This window comes from Orcinus orca, chromosome 9 (genome assembly GCF_937001465.1).
Source record: "Orcinus orca chromosome 9, mOrcOrc1.1, whole genome shotgun sequence".
Taxonomy (NCBI): domain Eukaryota; kingdom Metazoa; phylum Chordata; class Mammalia; order Artiodactyla; family Delphinidae; genus Orcinus; species Orcinus orca.
The window spans coordinates 133067-157654 of NC_064567.1; the positions used below are offsets into that span (position 1 = coordinate 133067).

A 24588-nucleotide genomic window follows, 5' to 3' on the forward strand; every position below is an offset into this window, starting at 1 on the left:
CATCAAAGGTGCCCAAAGAGCAAATCCAAAGCTGAGGGCGGGGCTGATGGGGATGTGGGCCAGTGTTGCAGAGCTTCCAGGTCCAGGGCAGGGTTCGCAGCGATCGCGTCACCGTCCGCAGGGCTGGGGGTCTGGACCCGCTCAGGGCAGGGTTCGCAGCAATCACGTCACCATCCACAGGGCTGGGGGTCTGGACCCGCTCAGCATCATGTCTGCTTCCGCGGTGAGCGCTGAGACGCCAGGATGCAGCAGGTGGAACAGCGGGGCTCCCTGTGCTGCCGCTGCGGGGATAACGTCCACATCTCGACCCTGCCAACCCTGAGGTCAGGAAACAGACCCCCTTCTTGTGCTGTATGGCCAGCTCAGACCACTGGGGAACAGGGACTTGAGTGTCCAGGAATGGGAGTATTTGGAGGGGTGGTCTCAGCAGAAAGTCAAAGCAAGGTGATGGTGAGGATATGGCGAGATTTCTGCCGGTCGTGACTGCAGCTGCCCTTTGAAGGATCCAAACGCAGGACCAGGGCTGAGAGTAGAAGTTGCACACAGCCCCATTTTGGCCGTGGGGCATAGGACAAATTTGACAGTGACCGGAGCCCCAAGGGGATGGCTGCTCGTGGCCGCGCTGCTCTCGCGGCCCTGGGAGAAGTGAGAGGGTCGGGGCCGCCCCGGGCCACCTCTGTGGCCTTTTGAATTCCTCTCTTTAGAACTGTTAAAGCAGAGTTTTAGCGCTCAGAGGATCCATGGAAATCTCCTGGATCAGCATGGTCCCCTCACGGGAGGAGAGGCAGGCGGCTGCCTGAATGTCAGCATTCTGGTGCCCGTTATGGCCCTCAACATCCCATTATGCTGTTTGGTCACCGCTTGAAAGTGACTCCAGGATCTTGAAAATGAAATTCTTCTTTCCCTTTGCAGTTGGCAGGTGGTCTGTGGGGCTGCTGGGCTTTCCCAGGCTTTCCCACCTCCTGGCTTTCGTGCCCTGTGGATGATTCACGCTCGGTCAGCCGGTATTTAAGGTCCAAAATGTCAGCTTTTAAAATTCTAACCATTCTTTACATGTATTAATTAGCGTTCTCTTGAAAGAAGAGCTGTTCCTCATCATTTGGGGAAGAACTACAGTCCCTTCTGAAAGAGTGGGGGAAAAGTCCAAGCACCTCGGGGGCATCTATTAAGTACTTAATAACTAGAATTCTGATCAGACAATTATTTCATCACTGCTATTCACAGCACAAGTAAAGTGGGTGTTGGAACATGTAGCCATTAAAAAAGATGGCACACATCACAAATGACATGAAAAATATGACATGTATATTGTTAAGTGAGAAAGCAAGGAATACTCCAGCATATAGGATATCCTGTGTTTGTGAGAAGAACGTACGTGACGTCTCTGTGTATGTGGTGTATGGGCAGGTGTATAGGATGTCATCGGGCCCTGTAGGGGCAGGAGCCAGACGCCCATGAGGGGCCAGGAGGAGGCCGCTAGGAGGGGGTGTTTCCCCAACACTCTCAGCATGGAAGGCAAAGGGGGCGGGGGCAGGACTGTTTGGGGAGAGGGTTTCTTTGGGGAGAGTCCTTGGAATGCTCTGTGATGTCTGCTCTCCTGTGGAGGGGAGGGAGGTCCCCCACCGGTGAAAGGACTTTCATGTTGCTGGGGGACACAGGGATGAGAGGTGGCTGGCAGCCGTCTTGGTGCAGCTGGGCAGAGAGGTCCACTGGGTCTCTAGTTGTCCTCTACTCAGGAGGACAGCCACCAGGGCAAGGGCCAAGAGGGGTCAGGGGCCACAGCTGGGGGGAGGCGGCCCCTGGTCCATGGGAGAGGAGGTGCTGGCTTCCACCACGAGCACCTGTGCCAAGACCCCTGAGTGCCTCCAAGCCCCCTGGAGCCCCGAAAACCACCACCAGCAGATCCGAACCCCAGTCTGCCCTCCACTCCCACTAGCCTGAAATAAGTCAGGTGGAGAAGGCATGTTAACTAAGTAGACCAGGCTGTGCCTTAGACCAGAGAGATCAGAAACACGAGGCGCCTAACCTGAGTTTCCTGCAGGACAGAGACTGTGCCCTGAGCCAGTGGGAAGGGCCCAGCTCCACCTGCAGCACAGACGTCTCTCCAGGTAGTCCATAAACATGAGCGGGTTCACCGCCGCTGCAGGCTGCACACGGGCTCGCAGCACGGGCCACACCGCCTCGTGCCTGGACTGACATGCTGTGTGATTGCACGGTCCAGGGCGTGTGCTGCTTTCGTAATTTAAGATCGCACGCCTGGAAGAGTCTGTCGAATTTTAAGGGTGTCTCAGTGAGGGGTTCGTATTGTTCCCTTAGGTACTGAGAAGTTCTTAGTGGACAGAGGCTGGTGTAACAGGATGTGGCGAAGGCTCTGATGTGCATGTAATGGGTCTCAAGACCTTGGGGGGTCATTGAGCCTCTTTAGGTGTGGACCCCCGCTGTGAAGCAGCGTGTTCGCCGAGAGCCAAAAGGTCCTTCCCAACTCTGAAGTTCTGCGGTCCTTTTTTTTTTTAAATTTTTTTATTTAATTTTTTATTTTTGGCTGCGTTGGGTCTTTGTTGCTGTGCACGGGCTTTCTCTAGTTGCGGTGAGTGGGGGCTACCCTTCGTTGCGGTGCGCAGGCTCTAGGCGCGCAGGCTCAGTAGTTGTGGCGCACGGGCTTAGTTGCTCTGTGGCATGTGGGATCTTCCCAGACGAGGGCTCGAACCCATGTCCCCTGCATTGGCAGGCGGATTCTTAACCACTGAGCTGCCAGGGAAGCCCCTCTGTGGTCTTTTGAATGACCCCCAGCTGGCCCTCTGCCCCGAAGTCCTTGTTCACCAGGCAGAGCCCCAGCACTTACTTAAGGGGCTCACAAGGAGGATGACAGATGGAGTGAGGAAACGTGACATTGCTTCTTAAAGTGCTTTCTTCCTGTTCAGAGATGCCCAGCAGTTAGTGTGGCCTGAATCAGCGCAGACGGAAGCACAGGAAACAAGAGCTGCCCTGACAACAGCCCCTGCCCCCGAGGCACCGCCCAGCCGGCGCGTGGCCTCTGCGTCCTCGGCCCAGCAGTGCACCCTCGGACCCCACAGCAGGGAGAGCAGCCCTCACCAGGGGCTCCAGGGTCAGGGGCCCCTTGGGGCCACACTCCACCCAGGAGGTGCAGGTGGGTCGGCGACGTTCCATGCTGCCCACCCCCAGGCCGGGCTCAGTGCTGCCAGGGACGGCCAAGGGCGAAAGCGGCCTGGCTGGGCTGGGCCCCCGCTGTGTGTCTGTGCCCCACCCAGCCCGACCCACAGCACAGTGGCGCTGTGGGCAGGGCTGGGGAGCCTCCGGCAGCTCAGCCAAGCTCCATTCAATGCCTCGTTTACTCGTCTGTGCGATGAGACTTGGGGACACCCCGGGCCTGTGAGTTTGGGGGATGAAATGAGCTCATGAGGGCGGGACCCAGCCCCACTGCTGCTGTCACTGCCCGTCCCGAGAGCAGTGCTTTCCTCAGTGGGCTCGCGGGATGCACTGGTCATCAGCACTGCCTTCTGGGTCTGTGGAAGTGCTGGGGGCCGTCGGGTGGAGCGTCCAAGGACGCCCGGCCCTTCGGCGGCGGCGTGAGACCGGGAGTCACCCCGCCGGCCAGACAGGCCTCCCTGTGCCAAGCAGGCCACTGATGAGCCGCCCGGTTGGCTCACCAGCACTCACCCGCCCTGCACGGGAGGAAGCCAGGCTTGGCGAGGTTGGGGCTGTGGCCTGGCAAGCTGTGGGCTCCGAGCCCGCCCTCCTTCCCGTGCCAGGTAGGGCGTGGCTGCCATGAGCCCCTGAGCGGTTCAGCACCACCACAGGGACAGGGGTCAGCCTGGGTCTCTGGCGCAATGGCCTGGGGTGGGGCACGGGAACTTTCTAACAAGTCGCCAGGGGCTGCTGCTCTGGGGCCCCGTCAGCACCCGCACTTGTAATCCTTGAGGTCCCGTCCAGCGCCTGCACCCCAGGACTGTGGGTCTCAGCCCTGGGTACACGCTGGAACCTCCAAGAATCTTAAAAACTGAGAAGTGCTGTCCGGGGGAATCAAACCAGAACCCTGGGTGTGGATACTAACAGCGGGCCCCGGGGGCGTGTAGGAAGGACCCGGGCACACCCTCCACTGCCGCTTGGCTGCCCCATCACCAGCCTGGGCTGAGGGGCACTGACCTGCCCTCTGACGGGGTCGTCCACGGGGCACACGAGGTGCTGCCTGTCAGGTGAGCCTTGGAGACCGTGTCGTTCTGGCCACGGCAGATTCTGTACAAGGAGTGACCGGGGAGCAAGAAGCGCCGTTTCTCTGCTTTCTCTCGAGCAAAGGTTAAAACGACAAAAAGCAAATGAAGATCTCTGTAATGAAGGGACTTGGCCTGGAGGGTGTGCTCATCACGGCGGGGGAGGCCAGTCGAGCTGAGCTGACCCCAAGCTGAGGCCTCTGCGTGGCTCTTCCTGCCGTCAAGCAGCAGCCACTCTTCAGTGTCCCTCGCCGTCTCCCCTTGTGTCGTCTTCACACTGACACCCGCGCTCGGCCGCCTGCCCACCGCGGTCGGAGCCAGGAGACAGGAAAGGAGGTGACGGGCCCTTATTCCCATCTCGCTGCGCCTGTTCTCACCTGTTCACCGACACAGGCGTGGCTGATGCACAGAAGCGCCTGGAAACAAGTAAACGGTGTCCAGTGCTGTGTCCACCACAACCAGCAGTTGAAAGTCCTCTGACGGGACTGGACTGGGCTTCCCTGGGGCTCCGGCTTCATCACCAGGGGCAGAGGAAGTGGAACTGTGAGACCCCCACCCCAGGAGCTCCGGCTTGAGGGGTGTTTACCCGCCCGGTGATGAGGTCCCACCAGCCCATCCCAGAGGAGGACGGGTAGACCAGGTCAGCACCTGCTGTCTGCGGGCTGGGGATCCAGTGACCAGCACGGCTCTGGCCTCGGAGCCCAAGAGCACTTCCTGGGCTTCCCTGCAGCTTCTGATTCTGGAAGAAGCTTTGCCACTTATGACTTCAAATTTAAACTAAACTTTTGAATGGAAGGTGTTATTGGTAATGTTAGCTGTCGCCTGGCCTCATACGTTAGTGCCAGAAACAGTTTTCTTTCTCCTTTTCCTTTGCCCACGCCTGCTCCTGTGGCACCTCCCCTGCGCTCCGTCTTGAGCAAGGTGACCCAGGGGATGAGGCCTCCCGCCACTGGATGCCCAGGTGCTGGTCCGCCCACCCTCTCCTCACAGGCCGGGCCGCAGGAGCGGAGACCTCTCCCTGGAGCTCCTGGTCGCGGTGGGAAGCACCTCCATCACACTGTGGCCACCGTCGAGAGTCAAGCCTGCCTGGGTACCTCCGCTGTCCCACTGCTGTGCTGTCTCTCTCTGTGCGTCGGTGCTGGTAGGGGACTGGATTTCTCTCTTGGTAAAAATGTGGACAGATCGGAGCACAGCCACTGCTGGGGATGCCCCAGGAGCCTCACCCAGAGAGGGCGGGAGACCACGTCAGTCGTGGTCACAGCCTCGCCTGAGACATTAGCCCTGCATTCGCTGGACGACTGCTCAGAGCCGTCTTAGTCTGCTTGCGCACCTGGACTCGGTTCATGCCTCTGGCTCTGTGTCCAGGGCTTTCATCATAAAGCACCTTGAACGTGGAAGACTGGAGTGGTAGGAGCACATCTCCCCAGGTCCCAGGAGGTCACAGAGGGCCAGTGGGGACAGTGGTCTTCCAGGGAGAGGGCAGTGACAGCGAGACGGGTTCTGGCCCCAACCTTGCTCTGCGAACCCATGAGCAGGAAACATAGTGTTTGTAAAAGCTCTGCCCTAGACGAAGTGTAACACCTAAGTAGTGACTCACCTGATTTTCTTGAAAACGAATTGCTGTTTATATCATTGAAATAATGAGAAAATAAACTTGGGACTCAAAACAACACGTGTACCATCATCTGTGAGAGTATGACTTGCCGGGGATATTTTGGAGAGAGAGTTGGTTTTTCGGGTACAAGTTTCTTTTCCATGGTGGTCGGTTCCTCCCCCTTCATAAGACTGCTTCAGGGGCTTCCCTGGTGGTGCAGTGGTTGGGAGTTCGCCTGCCGGTGCAGGGGACACGGGTTCGTGCCCCGGTCCGGGAAGATCCCACATGCCGCGGAGCGGCTGGACCCGTGAGCCATGGCCGCTGAGCCTGCGCGTCCGGAGCCTGTGCTCCGCAATGGGAGGGGCCACAACAGTGAGAGGCCCGCGTACCGGAAAAAAAAAAAAAAAAAAAAAGACTGCTTCGGGCCAGGTGAACTGCAGCTGTCTCCTCTGAGTTCCAGAACACAGGCACGTGTTCTAATAGCAGCCTTTCCTGAGCACAACTCATCCATGTCCCGAGTATGTTCCGTTCAAGTTGCCGTGAAGTTTAAGAAATTTCTGGAGGCTGCACCGTGCGTAAGACAAGTTTTTCTGGACCTCTTGATCTAGAATGTTCCTTTCAGGGGACTAAGCTGCCTTCCCAGGAGGAACTTAGGAAGCCACCCCCGCCGGTTTACGCTGGGCTCCTGTGCGCTCGTTCCTGCGAAGCCTGGCGGTTGGTTCACGGAGGCACCTCGGTCAGGCCCTGGTCGGGGCTCCTCCGCCACCTCCTCTCTGCAGCTTCTGGGACACTTTGCCAAGTGTACAACGTGTCAGTGCCTCCCGAGTCTGTTACTCACCCAGGTGCTAAATTAAACAGTATGGAAGCTGAGGAGTACAAAAAAAAGCACTTGTTTCTGGGAAAATCAATTTGTGTGCTTTGGAAAAACTGAAAAATTGAGTTGCTAAGCAGCCGTAGGGTTGGAGGTGAGCATGACGGCTAGGATTGAGTCTGGAAACCTAGCTTTGCGGGAGCCTAAGTCAGCCCACTTCCAGTGCTCTGAAGTTGGAAATCACTGAGGACAGGTCAGAGTATGATTTACACAAGAAAAGCAAAGAGGAGCCCAGTCAATAAGCCCACACGCAAAGGAAAGGCTTTGGCTGTGTGTTCTGTGTTGAAGTGATAGAAACACACTTTGGGTTTCAATCAATGGAAGATACTTAAGGTATTAAGCACCTACCGTGCTTTTCAGTTCCCAAAGCCACTGACCCCCACTTTGGATAAGAGACCTCCTCCTCCTTGTTTTGGGTTTTGAAAGACGGAGAAGATTTGTGTGATAAGTGATAAATAAATTTTTACCAAAAAATTCTCATTCTTGTTTATAATTTATTCATAAAATATTTCAGGTAATTTATACGGCCATTTTTAGCTGAAAAACCATGACCTGACGAAAGTTGCATCTGTTTGGGCTAATTTACCCCCAGCAATAGTTTATGTACAGTAATGATGGGTTTGTTATTTTCTCTCTTTGCTTTGTTTCTTGATAGTTTGTAAGAGTGGCTTTTTAGTTTTATTTTTTGCTCGTTTTAGCTACAGCTCGAGGGTGACGCTGTCCTGGGATGATGGAAATGTGTGTCTGAGCTGTGAGATGAGAGCCACCAGCCACATGTGGCTACTGAGCATTAGAAGCGTGGCCACTGCAGCTGAGGAGCTGAATTTTCAATTGCATTTAATTTCAGTCGATTTAGGCTTAAACGGCCACATGTGGTAACCACGTTGCAAAGTGCAGTTCTAGGGTTTTTTCTCTTCTTTATTTTAGCGAATCTGTTCAGTTCATTTTATCTATTGTTTTAGCTAAAGCGCTAATGTATCGTTGAAGCATGATGGTGACAGCAAGTGCCCAGTAGGGTCCTGGTTTGGGTTGTACACTGTGCTTAACCGTTTCTAATAATAGCTACTTCTTTTAACAAATGGTCTTTGCTACGTTAAGGCAGTCTCAGTATTTCGTTATTCTATTTAGAGCTTTTAAAAATTAGCAATGGCTGCTGAATTTCGTCAAGTAACTTTTCAGTCTATTGATGTGAACAAAATTTTCCTCTTTTCAGACTGAACCTTGATTTTATTATCACCATCTCAAATATCTAGGTTGCTACGATAGTGTAACAAAAATAAATTCTCACGCAGATCCTGCTTGCCTCACCCACGCCACTTTTTCTCATGCAGTCTGGACTATTCAGCACTTTTCAAACAAGCCTCCTCTCCCCAGTTTGTCCTGGGTCCAGCTGAACTCTGCTGGGAGTCGCCCCTGCCTGGCAGCTCTCTCCCCTTTCTCCAAGCTGCGCCCCCACCCCCGCCCCGCCCGCCGAGTCCCTTCACGGTTGTGGTTTACGTTATTATGACCACAGTTGACCCTGTAACAGTCCCAGGCTCCTTTCCGGTGTAGCTCTATGTTATTCCTGGAACTATAAGTTAGTTTTCCACCTCTCTATCAATAATTAGCATCAAACTTTGTACCAGAACAATGGCAAGACACTCTCGCGATGATCTAGTACACAGGGTGGTCACCAAGTGCTGTTCTCGGAGCCACTCCTGTGCCCTCCGTCCCGTGCCAGGTGGCCTGGTTGGTCCGGGGCTCCCTGGTGCTCCTCCAACAGAGCTTCCAGAAACACCCAGCAGGGCAGGAAAGTTTGGAGTTCTCAGAGTTCAGAATTCAAACTCGATGTGATTCTCCCAAACGTAGGCCCCCTGTGCCCTTTAAGGGCACCCCCATTGCTCACCTCCTGCGGGCTGGGCTGCCGCCCCCTTTGCTGCACCTGAATCTTTAACACACATACATGCTGTCTGTCTTCAGTTTTATGACATCTCTAGGAACTGCCATTTCAAATTTCTCAACTGCCATTTTCATGAGACTTGGGAAATGGAGCGAGAAGCTCGTATGTCCCCAGTTGTCTGTCTCTTGCCCTCATCGCGTAGGCACATCCCTCCTTACCACCCTGCTCATCCATACACTCCCAGGTCTGCAGGCTGCACTGCCCACCGGCCGGAGGTGTGTTTCTAGTGATGTCTTTGTCCTTGATGATGTGTCCTAAGTAGTTTTTCAAAAAGCAACGTTTTCTTTAAATATGTAAGAATGTTAATATAGTATGAATTTATGTACTCAATCTTCGGTAGGTAATTCAGTTTTTAGAATGAATGTATTTTCATTTTATTTTAAAAAGCCTTTAGAAAGTATTTTCATGGTTTCTTTGTTTGTGTTTTTAGCCGCACCGCGCGGCATGCAGTATCTTAGTTCCCCAACCAGGAAACGAACCCAATCCCCCTGCAGTGGAAGTGCGGAGTCTTAACCACTGGACCACCAGGGAAGTCCCTATTTTCATCTTTTTTTTTTGCAAAACTTGGTTTGTAGCCAACTTTTCATTACCTCTGTTCTTAGAAGTAAAACATTCCCGTGGTCAAACCAAAAATGCATAACTCCATTGATGTGTTTGCGCAGTTATCGTCCAGGTGTGGGTGGCGTGTCAGAGAGCAGACTGTTGTTTCTTTCTTTGTTTTAATTGAGGATAGCACCCTGCTCCTCCAATACTGAAGTTTAAATGAAGTATACAAGTTTAGAGGTCACAAAATACAGTAGAAACACCTTGGACTTGTGATAAAAATTTCCTGGGTTCAAACGTGGATTCACTTACTGTCTGTTTAATGTTGAGAGGCCCCTGGACCATTCAAACCTCAGTGCTCTTTGTCAGTGAGATGATTAATACAGTGTTGGTATGAATTACTGTCGTGGGGTGGTTATTAAACCGAATAAGAGATCTGAAAAGTGTTTTAAGCTATAACATAATGCAAATTAAGTTTTGATAACTCCACGAAGGTAGCCTAAGATTTCACCGCTAATATGTCGTCTTGACTGCTGAAATCAACTAAATCTTTTCAAATATTTAAATTTGCAAATTGTCCTTGAAGTCAGAATCCATAAACGCACAAGTATATGTGCATCTAGGGGACTCTAACCTCCAAGACTTACACAATACTCAGTGTTGCCCATTTTATCACATGGGGGGTGGGCGGGAAGCACTTCAGCAGGAAAAAGTAATGATTCTACTACAATTCGAAAGTGTGCAGTGCATGCTGGGTTCCTCAGAAACATTCTACCGCAGATCTGCTTATTCCTCCAAAGCTGATTGCAATGAACCCATGCCAAGTATATTCTCAATAATATCGTGGTGCGAGTTTCACAGAAAAATAATTTGCAAGATAATTACCTAATTAACAGGCTTTCTATTTGAAAAGCTTCTGAGCAGATCCGGTCCCACCACCCTGGGCACCCCACACGTGGCCTGAGGGTGCTGCCCTTGTGCTGGGCAGAGGGCCCTGCTCACCCCCGTCTCCCCTCCAGCCTGCAGCGGCGTCTGGGACAACATCACGTGCTGGCTCCCCGCGGACGTCGGCGAGACTGTCACGGTGCCCTGTCCAAAACTGTTCAGCAACATTTATAGCAAACCAGGTACTGTCGTCTGTGTTGTTTCTGAGCTGTGCGGGGGGCGGGGGGGGGCATACGAGGGGCCGGCTTCTCCATGGAGGCACAAGAAGCAGGGCGTCAGTTTCTTTGGCCCAGTGAGTCAGGGAGCAGCTGTGCTGAGCTGGCCTTAGAGACTGGGAGCACAGAAGGCTTCCTGCCAGGTCGTCCACCCTACAGCACACACGGCGGGGCGGACAGGAGACCCTGGGCAGGAGCCAGACACACAGGTGCCCAGCGCAGACGAGGGGCCGCGGCACCAGGCAGGGAGAGAATAGAAACACCTGCCGCACTTGGGCACCCGTAACCCCCAGAGAGCGTCCTCCAGGGTGTCCCTTCTCAGCCGGGAACGCACTTTCTGCTTCACGGGAATCCTCTCCTTTCCTGGACCGACTCTCTGGGTTCTCAGCCCCACCCTTGACCCGGCCCCCTGTCACCTGAACACCTGCAGTCGCGGAGCTTCCAGCCTCAGAAGGTGCTGACCGAGATGGGCCGCCCCCTCCTTCCAGGGCTTGCTCTGCACACAGGCCCAGGAAACCCAGATGTTCGAGAAATAGACCCGTTTTTTATAAAAAGTTGTAAGTGGGAAATTGGGGGGTGTCTCTACACATCAGTGTGTGTTGTCATGGCAACCAGCACGTTGGTCTGCTGGCCCCATGCGGGTGAGCCCTGGGGCCCACGTGAGGTCCCCCTGAGCCGGGCTAGGAAAGGGGATGTGAACAGGCGGGTGGGAGACTCTACTTCTGTGGGAGGGGAGAGCTGGGGGACTGGGCACAGTTCCGAGAGCAGGTCTTGGCAAGGGACAGTATCAAACCATCAGGTGACGGAGGGCCAGGTTCCAGGACTCGGAGGTTTATTCTGACGAACTGGAACCTTAGGGCATCATGGATGCCGTTAAGTATTAGTGTTCTCTCAGCTGGGGAGAAGGCGCCTATGCTCTGCGTCCAACAACGACACAGCCAGGAGCCCGTGCCCTCGGCCAGGCAGCCCAGTTCTGAGTTCTGCTCCCCGTCTTCTCCAGAAGCCACCTGGCCAGTCCCCAGAGGGCTGCGAGGGCCCTGGCCCGCCCCTGACTCAGAGCCTGAAACGGCCCGCAATGGGAGCACATCCGGTGGACCGGCCGCAACCTGGAGCCTGCCCATCACTCCCGCCTCGGCCCAAGCCAGGACCCTCCTGACAGGGTCTGAGCCCAGGTGGCCGTGCTCAGGACCAGACGTGTGACTGTGGCCTTTTCAGGACAGTCACACTCAAGCATGCACTTAAGGACTGAGGACAGGAGTGTGCAATCAGCTTTAGGGAGCTGGGGTGGGGCTGTGCGGAGGCCCCTACACTGCAGCTAAATCGGGGCCACGGTGGGGAGAGGCATGGAGATTGCGGGGTCCTCACAACAGCTGACCAGACTTCTGAGTCCTAAGCTGTGCCCCACTTTTGTTCTCAGGTCCCTCTCTCACCTCCCCTCACCTCTCCCTGAGCTTCCCCTCACTTCCCTGCCCTCACCCCCCGCCCCCTCTCCCTCACCTCCCACACCCTTCTCCTGAGCTCCCTGGCCCCGCTCTCACCCCTTTGTCCATCTCTCTCCCCCGATGCCTCTCTCACATCCGTGACCCGTCCCTCACCTCCCTGCCCCTCTCTCATCTCACCTCCCTGACCCCTCCATCACCTCCCCAGCCCCTCTCTTTACCATCTCAGGCATTTCCTGGAAGCCCACCTTCCACTTTTGCCCAAGGTTTCACTGAGGAGTGTGAAGCCAGGAAGATGACAACCCTGTGGGCGAATCTCGACTTCGTAGGATGAGGTTTATCTAAATGTCCTCCTTAGTGTTTGCCATATTATAAGTGAGGAATGGCTAGCTCAGCACTCCTTGCCCTTCCACAGAGCTTAGGGTACAGGTCCCAGGAGCAGGTAGGTAGCAGGTGTGCCGTGCAGGTGAGGAGCTGACTGCCCAGGTCTGAAACGGGCGCCTCGCTTGTAATCTGGTAGCTTTGGGCGGGTGACCCAGCTTCTTTAAGCCTCAGGTTTCTCACCTGTAAAATGGGATCATCAAAGGGCCTCCTCATGTAGCTGTCAGGATTGCGTGAATTAAATACGGAAGAGCTGGGAGGAGCCGGTGAGCCCTACGCTGCCGACACCACTGTTGTTCTTGTCCTTTCTTGTTCCCGACTCTGACGGGCAGGTCATTCCCTTCTGTGGGGCTCGGTCTCCCTTCTGTAACGTGGGGCAGGGGAGCCAGACCTCAGCAACCTTGCCCCTTTCAGGTCTCTGTCTGGCCCACTGCACTGCAGTCCCTGTGCCCGAGCTGCCCGCAGGCCCCCCGGGAGCTGGAGCAGGAGGTTTCGGGTCTGGAATCGGAGGACCCAGGGGATGGCGGTGTTGGAGTGAGGCTGGGCCGGGAGAGCCCAGGTGCTCTTTTCCAGGGGCTTTGCTGAAACCGACCCAACCCACTTCCTCTCCAGCGGGTTGGGGTCTGGACTCCCCCGGCCTCTCTCCCCACAGGGAGCAGAGTGGCTTACGCTTCTCTCCTCCCCAGGGCGGACGCACCGCACTCTTGGTCCCACCTGATTCATCAGTCAGAGCAGGTGAACCACTGCGCTGCCCTGGGGTAGAAGAAATGAGGGATTTTTAAGCACAAAACTCAGTTGTTACTGACCCTCAGAGCCTCACTTTTCCATCTATAAAATGGGAACTGTGATGCCACCAAGTGTGCAAATAAAAAGAGATGGTGTGAGGAAACGTTTGCTATTCTGAAAGCCCTGGGCCTGTGGTCCCAGCAGGAAGCAGAGACAGCAGGGCCAAAGTCGCCGCGCCAGCCTGGGTCCGAGCTCCCGAAGCCCACCCAGCAGGTCCATCCCCTTTCCCTCACCACCCTGTGTGTCATCTGCTAAAGACGCCTGTCCTGTGCAGGGGACCCTGCATTGCTGAGTCTGACGTGCACGTTAGGTTCCTAGGAGCAAACAGTGGGGCTGTAAAGTCAAAGCTGTCTATTTCATGCCACGTGAACCTGACGTCCACGGCCTTTCCTGCAGCCACAGCGGCCAGTGGTGCCTGCCCTGGCTGCTCTGGTCACTGTGCCTCGGGGCCGCGAGGTGAGGACTGGCCCAGGGGAGCAGGAAAGCGCAGGGCAGAGCAGGGCAGAACGGCCAGGGTCTGCCCACGATGCCTCTCAGTGGACGGAACAGCCTGTTCGCTTGCACCCCGCTCCGTAGTGAGTAGAACACACCGGCACCTCTGTCCCATCATAATTGCCCCGGACACCGCGCCCGTGCTTTGGCGCCGAATCCGCTCCCTCCAGCCGCCGAGGCCCCGGGGATGCAGGGGCCACTGCCCAGGCTTCGTGGGCGAGGATGCCAAAGAGGGGGACGCACCCTGAGCAGCTGCCCCGGGTTCAGGCCCGGGCCCCTAGCCGGCCCCGAGGGAGAGGGAGCCTCTCAAGCCAGCGTAGGTGCAGGCGGGGGCCCTGGCCACCAGGCCAGTCCTGACATGCAGATCAGACACCTAGCCTTTACCTTCCAGGAAACATAAGCAAGAACTGCACCAGGGACGGGTGGTCAGAGACGTTCCCGGATTTCATGGACGCGTGCGGCTACAATGACCCCGAAGATGAGAGCAAGGTAAGGGCTGCGCGGGCCTCCCTTTCTGGTCGTTTTTCCGAGGTGCCTGGTAAACTGCGACCATTTGCTGCTCCAAGGCTAACTCAGGTGTTCTTTCACTTCTGGCCAAATCCCGCCAGTGAGGTCCCTGGTTTCAGTTCAGCCACCCAGCCTTTGGAATTATGTGCTGGTGCCGTAGTCTTGGAGCTGGGAAAGGCTGGTTTTCTCCACCTGCTGTGGTATATCTGGAAGGTGACACCGAGAGTGGCTCTGCCTGCCGAACTGAGCTTAGCCAGTGTCCCTTCTGCCATGAGGGTTTCCTTGTTCCCTTTAGGGTGTTGCCACCCGTGGCTGTCGAGAAGCCACGCGGTTGTTCTCTTAGCCCTGAGCCGGCAGCGGGGATGGAACCACACTTGGAGCAGCTCTGCAGACTTAGAGCCCGCGTTGCTGGTTGGGTTGCCCAGGCTCGGCTGGCCGCTGCTGCCTCTCTCGGGCCGTGGTGGAGACTCGGCGTTGGGCAGGCATAGTGTGAGGAGAGCCTTTCTCCGGGAACGCGGTCCTTTAAGCGGTGGGCACCCGCACCCGGCCGTGCCCCGTGGTGGGGTCTGTTTTGTTTGCCACTGGGAAGCCAGGTCAGTGTCTCCCCTTGAAGCCCATCGCTCGCCCTGTGACCCCATGTGGATGGGTAAGGGCCTTGGGAGCCGGGAGCCAGGCTGTTTCAGACGTGCTCCCTGACGACGGGTGTGAGGCCCTGGGGAGTGCCTGCCCCCAACGCCTGAGCCCACACGGTGCGGGCAGACCGTGTCTGTGCCGCCGAGGCCCATCTCCTGCCCCCCGCCCATGCCACCTCACCTCCGCTGCCCCTGGGTCCTGCCCCCAAGTGAGGCCCTTAGGGGTGTGGCTGTCCCATCACTTCTCCTGGGTAACAGAGGGGCTTCCTTTGCTCTCCTCACTAAGAGTTACAATTTAAAGCCGGTTCTTTTCCTACCAAATTAGTAAACCCTAGGAAAGGAAGTTCATTGTATTTTAGCTGGTATCCCTCTAACTTGATGACAAGTGACCTGTCACCAGTGGTCAGCGAGGGTAATCATGGTGGTACAGCTCTGAGCCCTGCATCATGTGCTTCTTACTGATGGACGTGGTATATATTTAACGTACACGATGTGATGTTCTCACATGTATACAATATGAGATGATTCCCCAGTCCATCGCCTCACAGATTCCCTTTGCTTTTTTATATATATATATTTTATTTATTTATTTTTGGCTGCGTTGGGTCTTTGTTGCTGCGCGCGGGCTTTTGCTAGCTGCGGCAAACGGGGGCTACTCTTCACTGCGGCGCGCGGGCTCCTCATGGCGGTGGTTTCTCTTGTTGCGGAGCATGGGCTCTATGTGCGAGGTCTTCAGTAGTTGTGGCACACAGGCTTAGTTGCTCCGCAGCATGTGGGATCTTCCAGGACCAGGGCTTGAACCCGTGTCCCCTGCATTGGCAGGCGGATCCTTAACCACTATGCTACCAGGGAAGCCCCTCCGTTTGCTTTTGGTGAGACACAGAACCTATTCATCTTATCACTGCAGGTTTGTGCTTGTTGACCGATGCCCCCGCATTTGCCCACCCCTCATCTCATTTAGTCTGGGTGACAACCCACTTTACAGATGGAGAAACTGAGGTTTAGAGAAATGATGTGATGTGGCCAAGGGCCCCGCCATTCTGACGAGAGCCAGCCTCTTTGACCCCCTCCTCAGGGGCCGCTCCCGGGCCCCCCGCTCTCCCTACACAGGTGGAAGCAACAGCAATGGGCCTGGGACACACCTGGGCGGGCAGCCAGGCCAGGGCTGTGCTGACCCTTCCCAGCCATTGTCCCCCCCGCCCCGCCCGTGGACTTGTGCCCCTGGGGCATTCTGCACGAACCCCTTTTGTTCTACAGGATCCCACAGAGAAGGCCCAGCCTTTCCCCATGGGCGTGGCCAAGAGGCAGGTCTCGCGGGGCCCCCATGACAGCAGCACAAATGGTGAAGCCCCCCAACGCTGGGCCCGAGGCTTGGGCAGCGTTTAGCCTCTTCCGCCGTCAGCCGTTCCCCGCCCCCACCCCGCTCCCTGGAGGATGGGCGTAAATGCCACTGCCCACGTGCTTGCCGGTGGCCGGGTGCACAGCCAGGTCAGAGGCCACTCGTGGAATCAGGGTCCAAGCACGTTTTCATTGGACAGTGAGGGGAGCTCAGGTTCCAGACTCGTAGCAAACTGCTGTTCAGCTACTTTAATGTGTCCAAACCAGGAAGCCGTCCTATTGGTGTCTAAGAATAAGACCTTAACTCGTGTAGAATTTAACCCCAGTTTCAGGGCTGTTTCCGTAGAGAAAAGCGTCCCAGGCCCTGTTCTGAAGACCCTGAACTCTGACCAGGGGTGATGACAGCCCCACGGTGGCCGGGACCCTGTCACGTCCCACCTGCCTCCCAGGTGGCCCTGCAGGACGGGGACAGCAGCTGGAGAGTGTCCAGACTTCTGTAGGAGTGGGTGGGGTGGGGCCCCAGCAGCCGCCTTCCATCACCCACGTCTCCCTTCTACCTCGGCAGCCAGCCCAGCGTTCGTAACTCCGAGGCCTCGGGACACACGTCAGGGCGAAGAACACAGCGTCCTGAGGCCTCGCCAGCAGCATTTATTCAGAGCCTGTACTTGTTCCGCAAGTAAACATTTCCCGGAACCGTAACGTTCCGACTCTGTCCTTGGGTTACAGAGAGCCCAAGGTGGTTGTAAAGGACATCGTCGTGGGAACCATGTCAGCTCAGAGCCCACGAGGACAGAGCACCTGTGATCTCCTAATGCTTTTCTGTCCAGTGCCAAGAGCTATTTTTCTTCTCAATTAAACATTTCAGAGATTCTGCAGTTATCACGAATGCATATTCTCTGCCAATGGATTAGAAACTCAAAATATTTTAACGTGCGAAGGTGAGGAGAACAATGGCACAAGACCAACATGAATCATTTTCTTCCTGGTTGCAGCTTCCACTGCTCTCACGCTTCGAATTCTCGGTTGCTTAAGGAGCCGCTTGGAAGATGAAAACCGCAGCTCGCTGAGCTGCCCAGAGTGAGGCCGGGACGGTCTTCCCCGGGGGGAGGGAGGGAGCGGCCCCTCGATCCACGGGGCCTCCTGCTTCCACGTCACTCTTCATCTCATCAGCCACTCTCTTTCTTCCCAGTTTTACGATTTTAATTGGATTTCCTGTGCTCGTGCAGCCAAACTCTGCCCTGGGCGCTGTGTGTGCAACCTTTGTTGATTTCAAAATTAATTAAATTCAAGGGAAAAAATCAGCTTCCACAAAAGCCACATACAGTGAGGGAACTGAGAGACAAAGCAGTTGGGAATGGGAGTCTCGTGAAGGAAAAAAGAGTTTGAAGACCCCAGAGGACCCCTTGGACGACGCGGGAGCTGTGATTGCGAAGCTGCTCCTCGTTTGGACCATGGGAGCCCGCAGAATCATGGAGGGGGGGTGGCGGTGGCCCAGGCCTGCGTGTCCTGGTGCAGTGAAACCCTGACACCAGCCAGGCTCGGCTCGGGGCGCCCGGTCACCACATCCCGCTTTCCATAAAGCAATGTCTCCCCAGTCTGTGTCGCTCTCCCAACAAAACCTGCCTCAGGTGTGTGCATCTTCGTCTTAGGCCTTTTTTCTTTCAATCCTTGGATAAAGGGTTTAATCCCATTAAGAGGCTTTCAGGACCCCCTGCCAACCCCAGACCCATGGGGGCCACACCAGCAGCTCCTCTCCCCCTTTTGCCTTGTCCCAGCTTGCTGAAGCCTGCAGGGAGAGCAGGCCAGCCAGAGACCACGAGCCCCTCTCGCTGCCCCCACCCTTATCATGGGAGTCTACGGGTCTCCCGAGCCGAAGAGGCTTTCCTGGCATCAAGGTCTCAGCCTCAGGCGGGCGGTCGTTCCACCTGGTGCCGTCTGCCTGGTCACCTGACCCCCCAGGCCCCCTGACCCATCATGCCCCAGACCCGGGGACTCTCCTGACCCGGTGGCTCCTACTGCGGCCCGTCGGGTGGACCCTGGTATCCTGACCTCCTTCCTCCACCGACGGCTGTCTGGAGGCTTCTGGTCAGAGCACTCCCTGGCCAGCCTGCCTGCCTCAGTGTCCCACCCGCTGCCCAGCGTTCCCGTCTCTCTGATCTCCCAGGATGCTGAGAGTTGGCAAAACATGAAAAGTGCTAGAAATGAGCACCCGTGACAAGCCTCGTGGGCCCAGGGGGGCCTCCTTTTCCGTTATTGGGGGTCTCCCAGATGAATCCAGAAGGACCCCAGGGCTGTCCCCACTCCATGGCCACCACCCGCGACTCAGTCACCACATAGGATTCTGCGCCCGCCCTGCTGCCGCGCCGCCCTGCCGAAGAACAGCAGCGTCAGTGACAGGCAGGCACCCTGTGCTGGGTGGACACACCAGGCAAAGCGGTCCGTACGTCTCCTGCATTATATATTTGCTACTATCGTTCTTAAATAAAGAGCACTTCTGCTAAATTTAGCCAAGAGAACTGTTTGGCATTTCAGCCTTCCCATGCTCCGAGTGCACACATCTCTTCCACATTCGGCCATATTCCCGTGCTCCGAGTGAACACATTTCCTCCACGTTCTGCCATATTTTCCTAAAAATAGTTTTGCAGTCTCTTCTCAGCTTTCGGACCATTGCAGTAACTCTTTGCCACTGACCGCTAACGTCACCTCCCAAGGGTCCCTATCCCTGGCGTGCTCAGTCCTTCCATGTCAGGCGCCCTCGAGCTCTCACTCCCAGGCCCTGCAGGACCCCTGACGTACCCATGTCAGAGGACGGTCGGGCGGGGACATGCTGAGCAGCCTGTGGGAGGTGGAGGCCAGGACTGGAGCACCTGGAGGTGCAGGAGGGCCTCACACTCGCTTCCGTTACGGTGGCCGATTGCGTTCCGCTTCCGAACAAGCACCAAGGGCGGTGGCTTCGCTTCATTCTGCATCAAAGGGCGGGAAGGAGCTTCGCCGTGGCTTTCAGGGGCACGTGAGGGCTACACTCCCACGTGGACCACTCATCGAACGATGGCGAAAATCCATTTTCCTCAGACCCGTCCGCACCAACAAAGGAGCGCTCCCCACAGTGACTGAAGACAGGGGCGGGTTTGGTCAGCGGCAGCGAGGCAGGCAGGGCAGGACCTGGGGGTTCAGGACGGGGGAAGCGGTGCCAGTGGGACTGGGCGGCAGCCATAACCAGCACCACATACCACGCCGCGCGCTGACGGTCCAGGCAGAGATGTGACCGCCGGCAGAAGCGTGATCAGAAGATTCGCGAGACAGACGAGATTACTGGCCAGTTTCACCTGAACCTGTAAGCGTGATGCTTAACACTTGCCCGATAGAGGAGTGAGTCTTTCCAAGGCCAAAGGAGAACCAGGGCGAGGGAGAGGAGGTTAGCCAGGACATCAGCAGAAGCGGGGTAGGTGCCTGGCTCCGGGAGGTTCTCCTACAAGAAAGGAGAGGAGGGCACAGAAATTAGGGTCGAATAATGGAGAAGCAGCTCAGGAGCGCGTAGGAAGCAATGCAGGTGTCCAGGGAAGTACAGAGAAACAACCCGCCTTCGGGGAAGGAGACGCAGGGTGCCTGCGAGGCAGGCAGCCCCAGCCTTGCAGGGGTGAGGGGCCAAGCCAGGAGCCCACCCCACTGCGGACACCAGGCCGTTTCTGTAAGACAGCCAAGGGGGCCAGCCGTGTCCACAGCCCTGGGGCATCAGGCAGGACTCGGGGCTGGGGCCCCGGCACAGCACTGGGGGCACCGGGCCGGTCTCAGCCAGGAACAGGTCTCTGAGGGAGGGTCCGATCTCCCTGATGACCCCCTCTTCATTGGGCTTGTACGTGACAGCCTTGCCTGGGGGAAACAGACATTTGGGGCCCAGGCAGCTGGCAGTAGGCGAAGCTGGGCGCACCGGCCGTCCCAGCCAGGCGCTCAAGGTGGGGACGGGAGGGAAGGCACCGTTTCTGGGGCAGGTTGGGGGCAACCAGGACATTCACTGGGCGATCCGGTCAGTTTCTCCATGTGATGTACAAGTTCAGGACTAAAAGTTTGTGGTCCTAAGAGATAATTGAAGAAGATATGGCAATTAGCAATATTTGCTTTACTGGGTACTCGCAATCTCTGTTAAAGACCTAGAAAAAAAGAAGACAGAGTTTTGGAAAGGTTCACCCACCAATTGTCAAGTTGACACTACCTGTCACATGGGTGTGATTTGGGGAATTCGAGCGGCTGGACATGGGCCTGGAGAGGCCGCAAGCCAGGAAATGTGCTGATGAAGGACAAACAGTGGCCCCGTTACTGCAGGTTCCCTTTAACAGTTTGCCTATATTTTCTACTTTCTCAAAAATCAGCAAATACTTAACTCTTGTGTTCAAATAAAATCAAATTTTAGGTCCCCCCCCAAATCACTTAAATTTATGCTGTTTGACAAATCATTTCTCAGTGACATTTGCTTCCCACCAGGGACCCTGACAGGACAGCGAGGAAACTTCCCTCTGTCGTGCGTTTCCTGAAACCTGTTTTGAAGCGATGTAGTAGCCGGGTTGGTGCAGGGGAGCCGACTGGCCGGGGCGCCCTGCGGCCTCCGCGATCAGTGCGCGGGTGCGCGGCGGGCGTGAACGCGGACATGGCGCCCGAGCTGCACACATGCACCTCCTCAGCTCGTGAACGGCGAGGCCGTCCTTCCTAAAGGGGCGTGTGCTGTGACGTAGCCTCAGCACCGGTACCAGACCTGGGAGGTTTCGAGTTTTACACAGCTGTCATCTAACCCGCCGTCTGGGTCCCAGGACGGTTCTCAGGGCATGTCTGCCAGCACAGGCGGCACTGGCGCACGTGACCCAGCCTCTTCCCACCCCTCAGCCTTGCTCTTTCATGTGTCGTGTTTGGAGAACATCGGCCTCGACCTCACAGACGTCACAGGCTCTCGGAGGGGTTTGTCTGATGTTTCTAGAATCAGATGCGGGTTATCTGCCAAAGGTGAGGACGCTTGGTAGCAAAACAAAGTCTCCCAGTCCCTCTGTCGTCGCCTTTTCTTTATCATAAACTCTGCTGTAAGTAGGTCTCAGTGGGAGAAACTGCTCCAGAATATCTGGAGGTTTCTTTGCCTCAGAAACGTCGTATTTGGATTTTTAAAAGAAAATCCATTTTCCTCTAACACGTTCACACCAGCAAAGGAGTGCTCCCCGTAGCGACTGATAAGAGGGGCTCTTTGCCAGCCGGTCACGCAGCCCTGGCGACTGTGCCGACAGCTCCAGCCCCGCATCCCCAGCGCCACCTCCTCTGAGATGTCACCGCCGGGCCCACGGCCAGAGCTGCCAGGTGCCCTGCTCCCAGCTACACAGCAGTGCAGCTTCCATGGGAAATCAGCCCTGTGGCAGGTGGACGTCAGTCACGATGAGCATCCGGACGCCCCCCCTCCTGCCCCTCCACGAAGCATCAGACACCTTCCCGACATCTCCGCTCGTCCTCAGGAGAGAGGTGATCTCGGGGACAAGGAGAGCAATGTCACCTGTGTGTCACCCAGACTGGCTGTGCCGGGTGCCTGGTCGCTTCCGCCCGGGGCAGTGCTGTCCAGCGCCCTCTGACCTGAGAGCCCAGCGCCCCCCTGGGGTCGGTCCGCTTCCTCAGACGGCCCTGAGGGCTGCAGCGAGACTGGAGGAGGCCCCAGCGCAAAGCCAGCGTGCTTGCGTCTCCCCTTTGGGTTCCTGCAGTGCCTCTGACCGCCCACAGACTGAAGGGGGCGCCGCCGTCAGCAGGAGCCCTGCCCGTCCGCCTGTCCTTGCGTCCACCCGTCCCCTCACCCTCCACCGCAGCGCTGGTCAGGGCCGCGCGGGCGGCGGGAACCACGCCGAGCGTAGGGGTGGGGGACCCCAGGTCCTCTGCGAAGCAGACTGTGTACAAAGGAGGCTTGACTCAGGAGGACTCGGGTCGTTGGGCTTAATAACCTTGAAGACCTCTTTCGTCATAAAAATGGTTTTTATTGTAAAATCAAACCCAGTCACATGAGTCACTTAGGGGCATTTACTAAGAGTGTTTACAAGCTCTTTACTGGGATTATCTCGTTTAATCCCCCGACAAGCCCATGAGGTAATGCGCTGGTTTTCATCATCCTTTGATGGTTGAGGGAAACTAATCCACAGCCTCATCAGTGAATAGCACTTACACCACAAGCCCCAGAGTCCTCACGCCCATTCGCTGTGGATTTTACTCTTGGTTGCGTTAGACCAGCCTGATGATACCGCGGGCTGTGCTTTGGTGTGGAGCACCTTTTCGTTTGCCTGTTTGCCATCCGGTCTGTTCTGTGGCGAGGTGCCTGTTAACGTTTTTGGCCCATTTTAAATTGGGTTGTTTGTTTTCTTACTGTTGAGTGTTAAGAGTTCTTTGTATGTTTTTGGGTTTTTAGTGTTTTTTTTGCGGTACGCGGGCCTCTCACTGTTGTGGCCTCTCCCGCTGCGGAGCACAGGCTCCGGATGCGCAGGCTCAGCGGCCATGGCTCACGGGCCCAGCCGCTCCGCGGCATGTGGATCTTCCCGGACCGGGGCACGAACCCGTGTCCCCTGCATCGGCAGGCGGACTCCCAACCACTGCGCCACCAGGGAATCCCTCTTTGTATGTTTTGAATAACAATCCTTATCAGATGTACCTTTTGCAGATATTTTCTCCCAGTCTGTGGCTTGTCTTCTCATCCTCTGCATTTCTTTCACAGGGCAGAATTTTTTAACTTTATTGAAGTCCACCTTATCAATGATTTCTTTCATGAATGGTGGTGCCTTCAGTGCCGTATTTTAAAAAGCATCATCAACTCAAGGTCATCTAGGTTTTCTCCTATGTTATCTTCTAGGAGTTTCATAGTTTTGCGCTTTACATTTAGGTCTATGACCCATTTTGAGTTAATTTTTGTGAACGTGTAAGGTCTGTGTCTAGGTTCATTTTTTGCATGTGGATCCAGTTGGTCCAGCAACATGTGTTGAAAAGGCTGTCTTTGCCCCATTGTATTCCCTTTGCTTCTTTGTCAGAGACCAGTGACTATTTACATGAGTCTGTTTCTTTGCCCTATTCTGTTCGTTGACGTGCTTGTCTGTCCTTTCAGCCACACCAGTGTCTTCATTCCTGCAGCTTAACAGTCAGTCTCATGACTCTGCTCTGGGAACCCCCAGCTCCTGCTGCCACCTGTCCCCCCACTGTCCTGGGGCAGCTGTTTGTCCTGTGTCCTCCCTTCCCTCGTGGACCCAAGGAGATGGTTGATGTTCCAGTCCTTTCAGAGTTCTACTCATTGTTAGGATGCAGTGGTGACGTCCACGCTCCTTACATGCAGAACCGACCGATTCCTCTTAAAGGAAGAAAGTAACGTTCCCCAGGGAGGGCGGCCTCCGAGGGAGGGGACGCTAGGGTGCGGGTGGGCTCTCAGCCCTGCACCTTGGTGGCCTCGTGTTCTTAAACTGACCTGTCACCCCCAGACTCAGGTCCCCCATCTGTATAAGGGGAACGTGGCAAAAATACTCCATCTGCTGCTTCACAGGCTGTTGGGAGGAGTGAATGAATTAACTTTTGTGTTATATTTTGTAAATTGCAAAGCACCCAGCACTACTAGGCTATCATTACAGTCTCCTAAGCAGAATAAGTGGGTCTTAAAAGATATTTGCCAACGACTTTCAGGCAGAAAAATTCAACTCATAACATTGTTGCAAATGTGACAGTGAGCCTCACTCGTCCTGAATCTGAGATGGTGCCTGAGTCTGGGGAGTAGCTTTGATGACTGCGTGCGCTTTGGACCACATTCCCATGAAAACAGGCTGTCATTTCTGATGGTCTCTAAAACATCTGCTTTAAAACAAAGAAGCCTCAGCCTTCCATTTTTCAGGTGAGAACAGGCACCTCCTTGCACCTGAGACAGAGGCTGTCCCTTGGCCCTGGCGAAGGCTGCTGGTCCAGGGGCTCCGAGGTCCTTCCGCAGCCCTGCTCCAAAGCCGCCACGAGAAAAGGCCCCGGACTGGCCACTCCACTCGGCGCGCTCTGCTGAGTGAAGCAGACGCTGCCCGCTCGGCCCTCTGCCTGCTGCCACACAGGACATGGCGTGTGTGGGCCCCTGCAGCGCCCTCTCAGAGGAGCCCAAAGACCTGGCTGAGGAATCAGAGCTGAGGTGCTGCCCTGGGAAGCCAGGGAGCTGGGGAGAAGCAGAGTGAGCAACCTGTGACTAATGTCTCCACGGGGAGCCCAGACGACCCTGCCGCACCGGCCAGCGACGTCGCCTGGGTCCCCAGCACTTGGCACGTCTCCTCCGGGCCACCCGCCCATCCGTGCTGCCCTTCAGCTACTAGGTGCCCCTGCTCATGCCTCAGCCACTCGCTCTGAGTTCAGAGTAAGAGACGCGGGTCAGCATTTTTCGGGGTCTGTGTTGGTCTTATTTACCCAACAAGACCTACATACCCCGGAGACAGGGGCTGTGCCTTCTGTTCCAGGGGGACCCGTCCTTAGACAGATGCTGGGTAGCCATGGTGGTTTCACTCGCATTCCCTCGGCCCTTCGTGCGAAGGTTAATCGTTACTAAAAGGTCTGGGAGGAGCCACTGTTTCCCAGACAGTGATGCACGTGGCATCAGCAGGTTCAGAAGAGAACACGTCAGGGTGTTTCACGTCAGCCGAAGAGTGAGGCGTCGGGCCGG

The 24588-nt window shown here is 55.9% G+C and overlaps 1 protein-coding gene across 5 annotated transcripts in view; it reads left to right on the plus strand.

The window, feature by feature from the left end:
* The window catches only part of VIPR2 (vasoactive intestinal peptide receptor 2), a 66061-nt gene that overhangs the window by 13069 nt on the left and 28404 nt on the right, over nt 1-24588 (plus strand). For 4 of the 5 annotated variants that reach the window (XM_033408354.2, XM_049715183.1, XM_033408356.2 and 1 more), the window contains exons 3-4: nt 10196-10303; nt 13826-13923. In XM_033408354.2, the coding sequence (XP_033264245.1) occupies nt 10196-10303; nt 13826-13923 (206 nt within the window). Of the gene's footprint in view, nt 1-10195; nt 10304-12842; nt 12892-13825; nt 13924-24588 lie in introns of all 5 variants that reach the window. The other variant, XM_033408357.2, reaches the window with a different exon arrangement.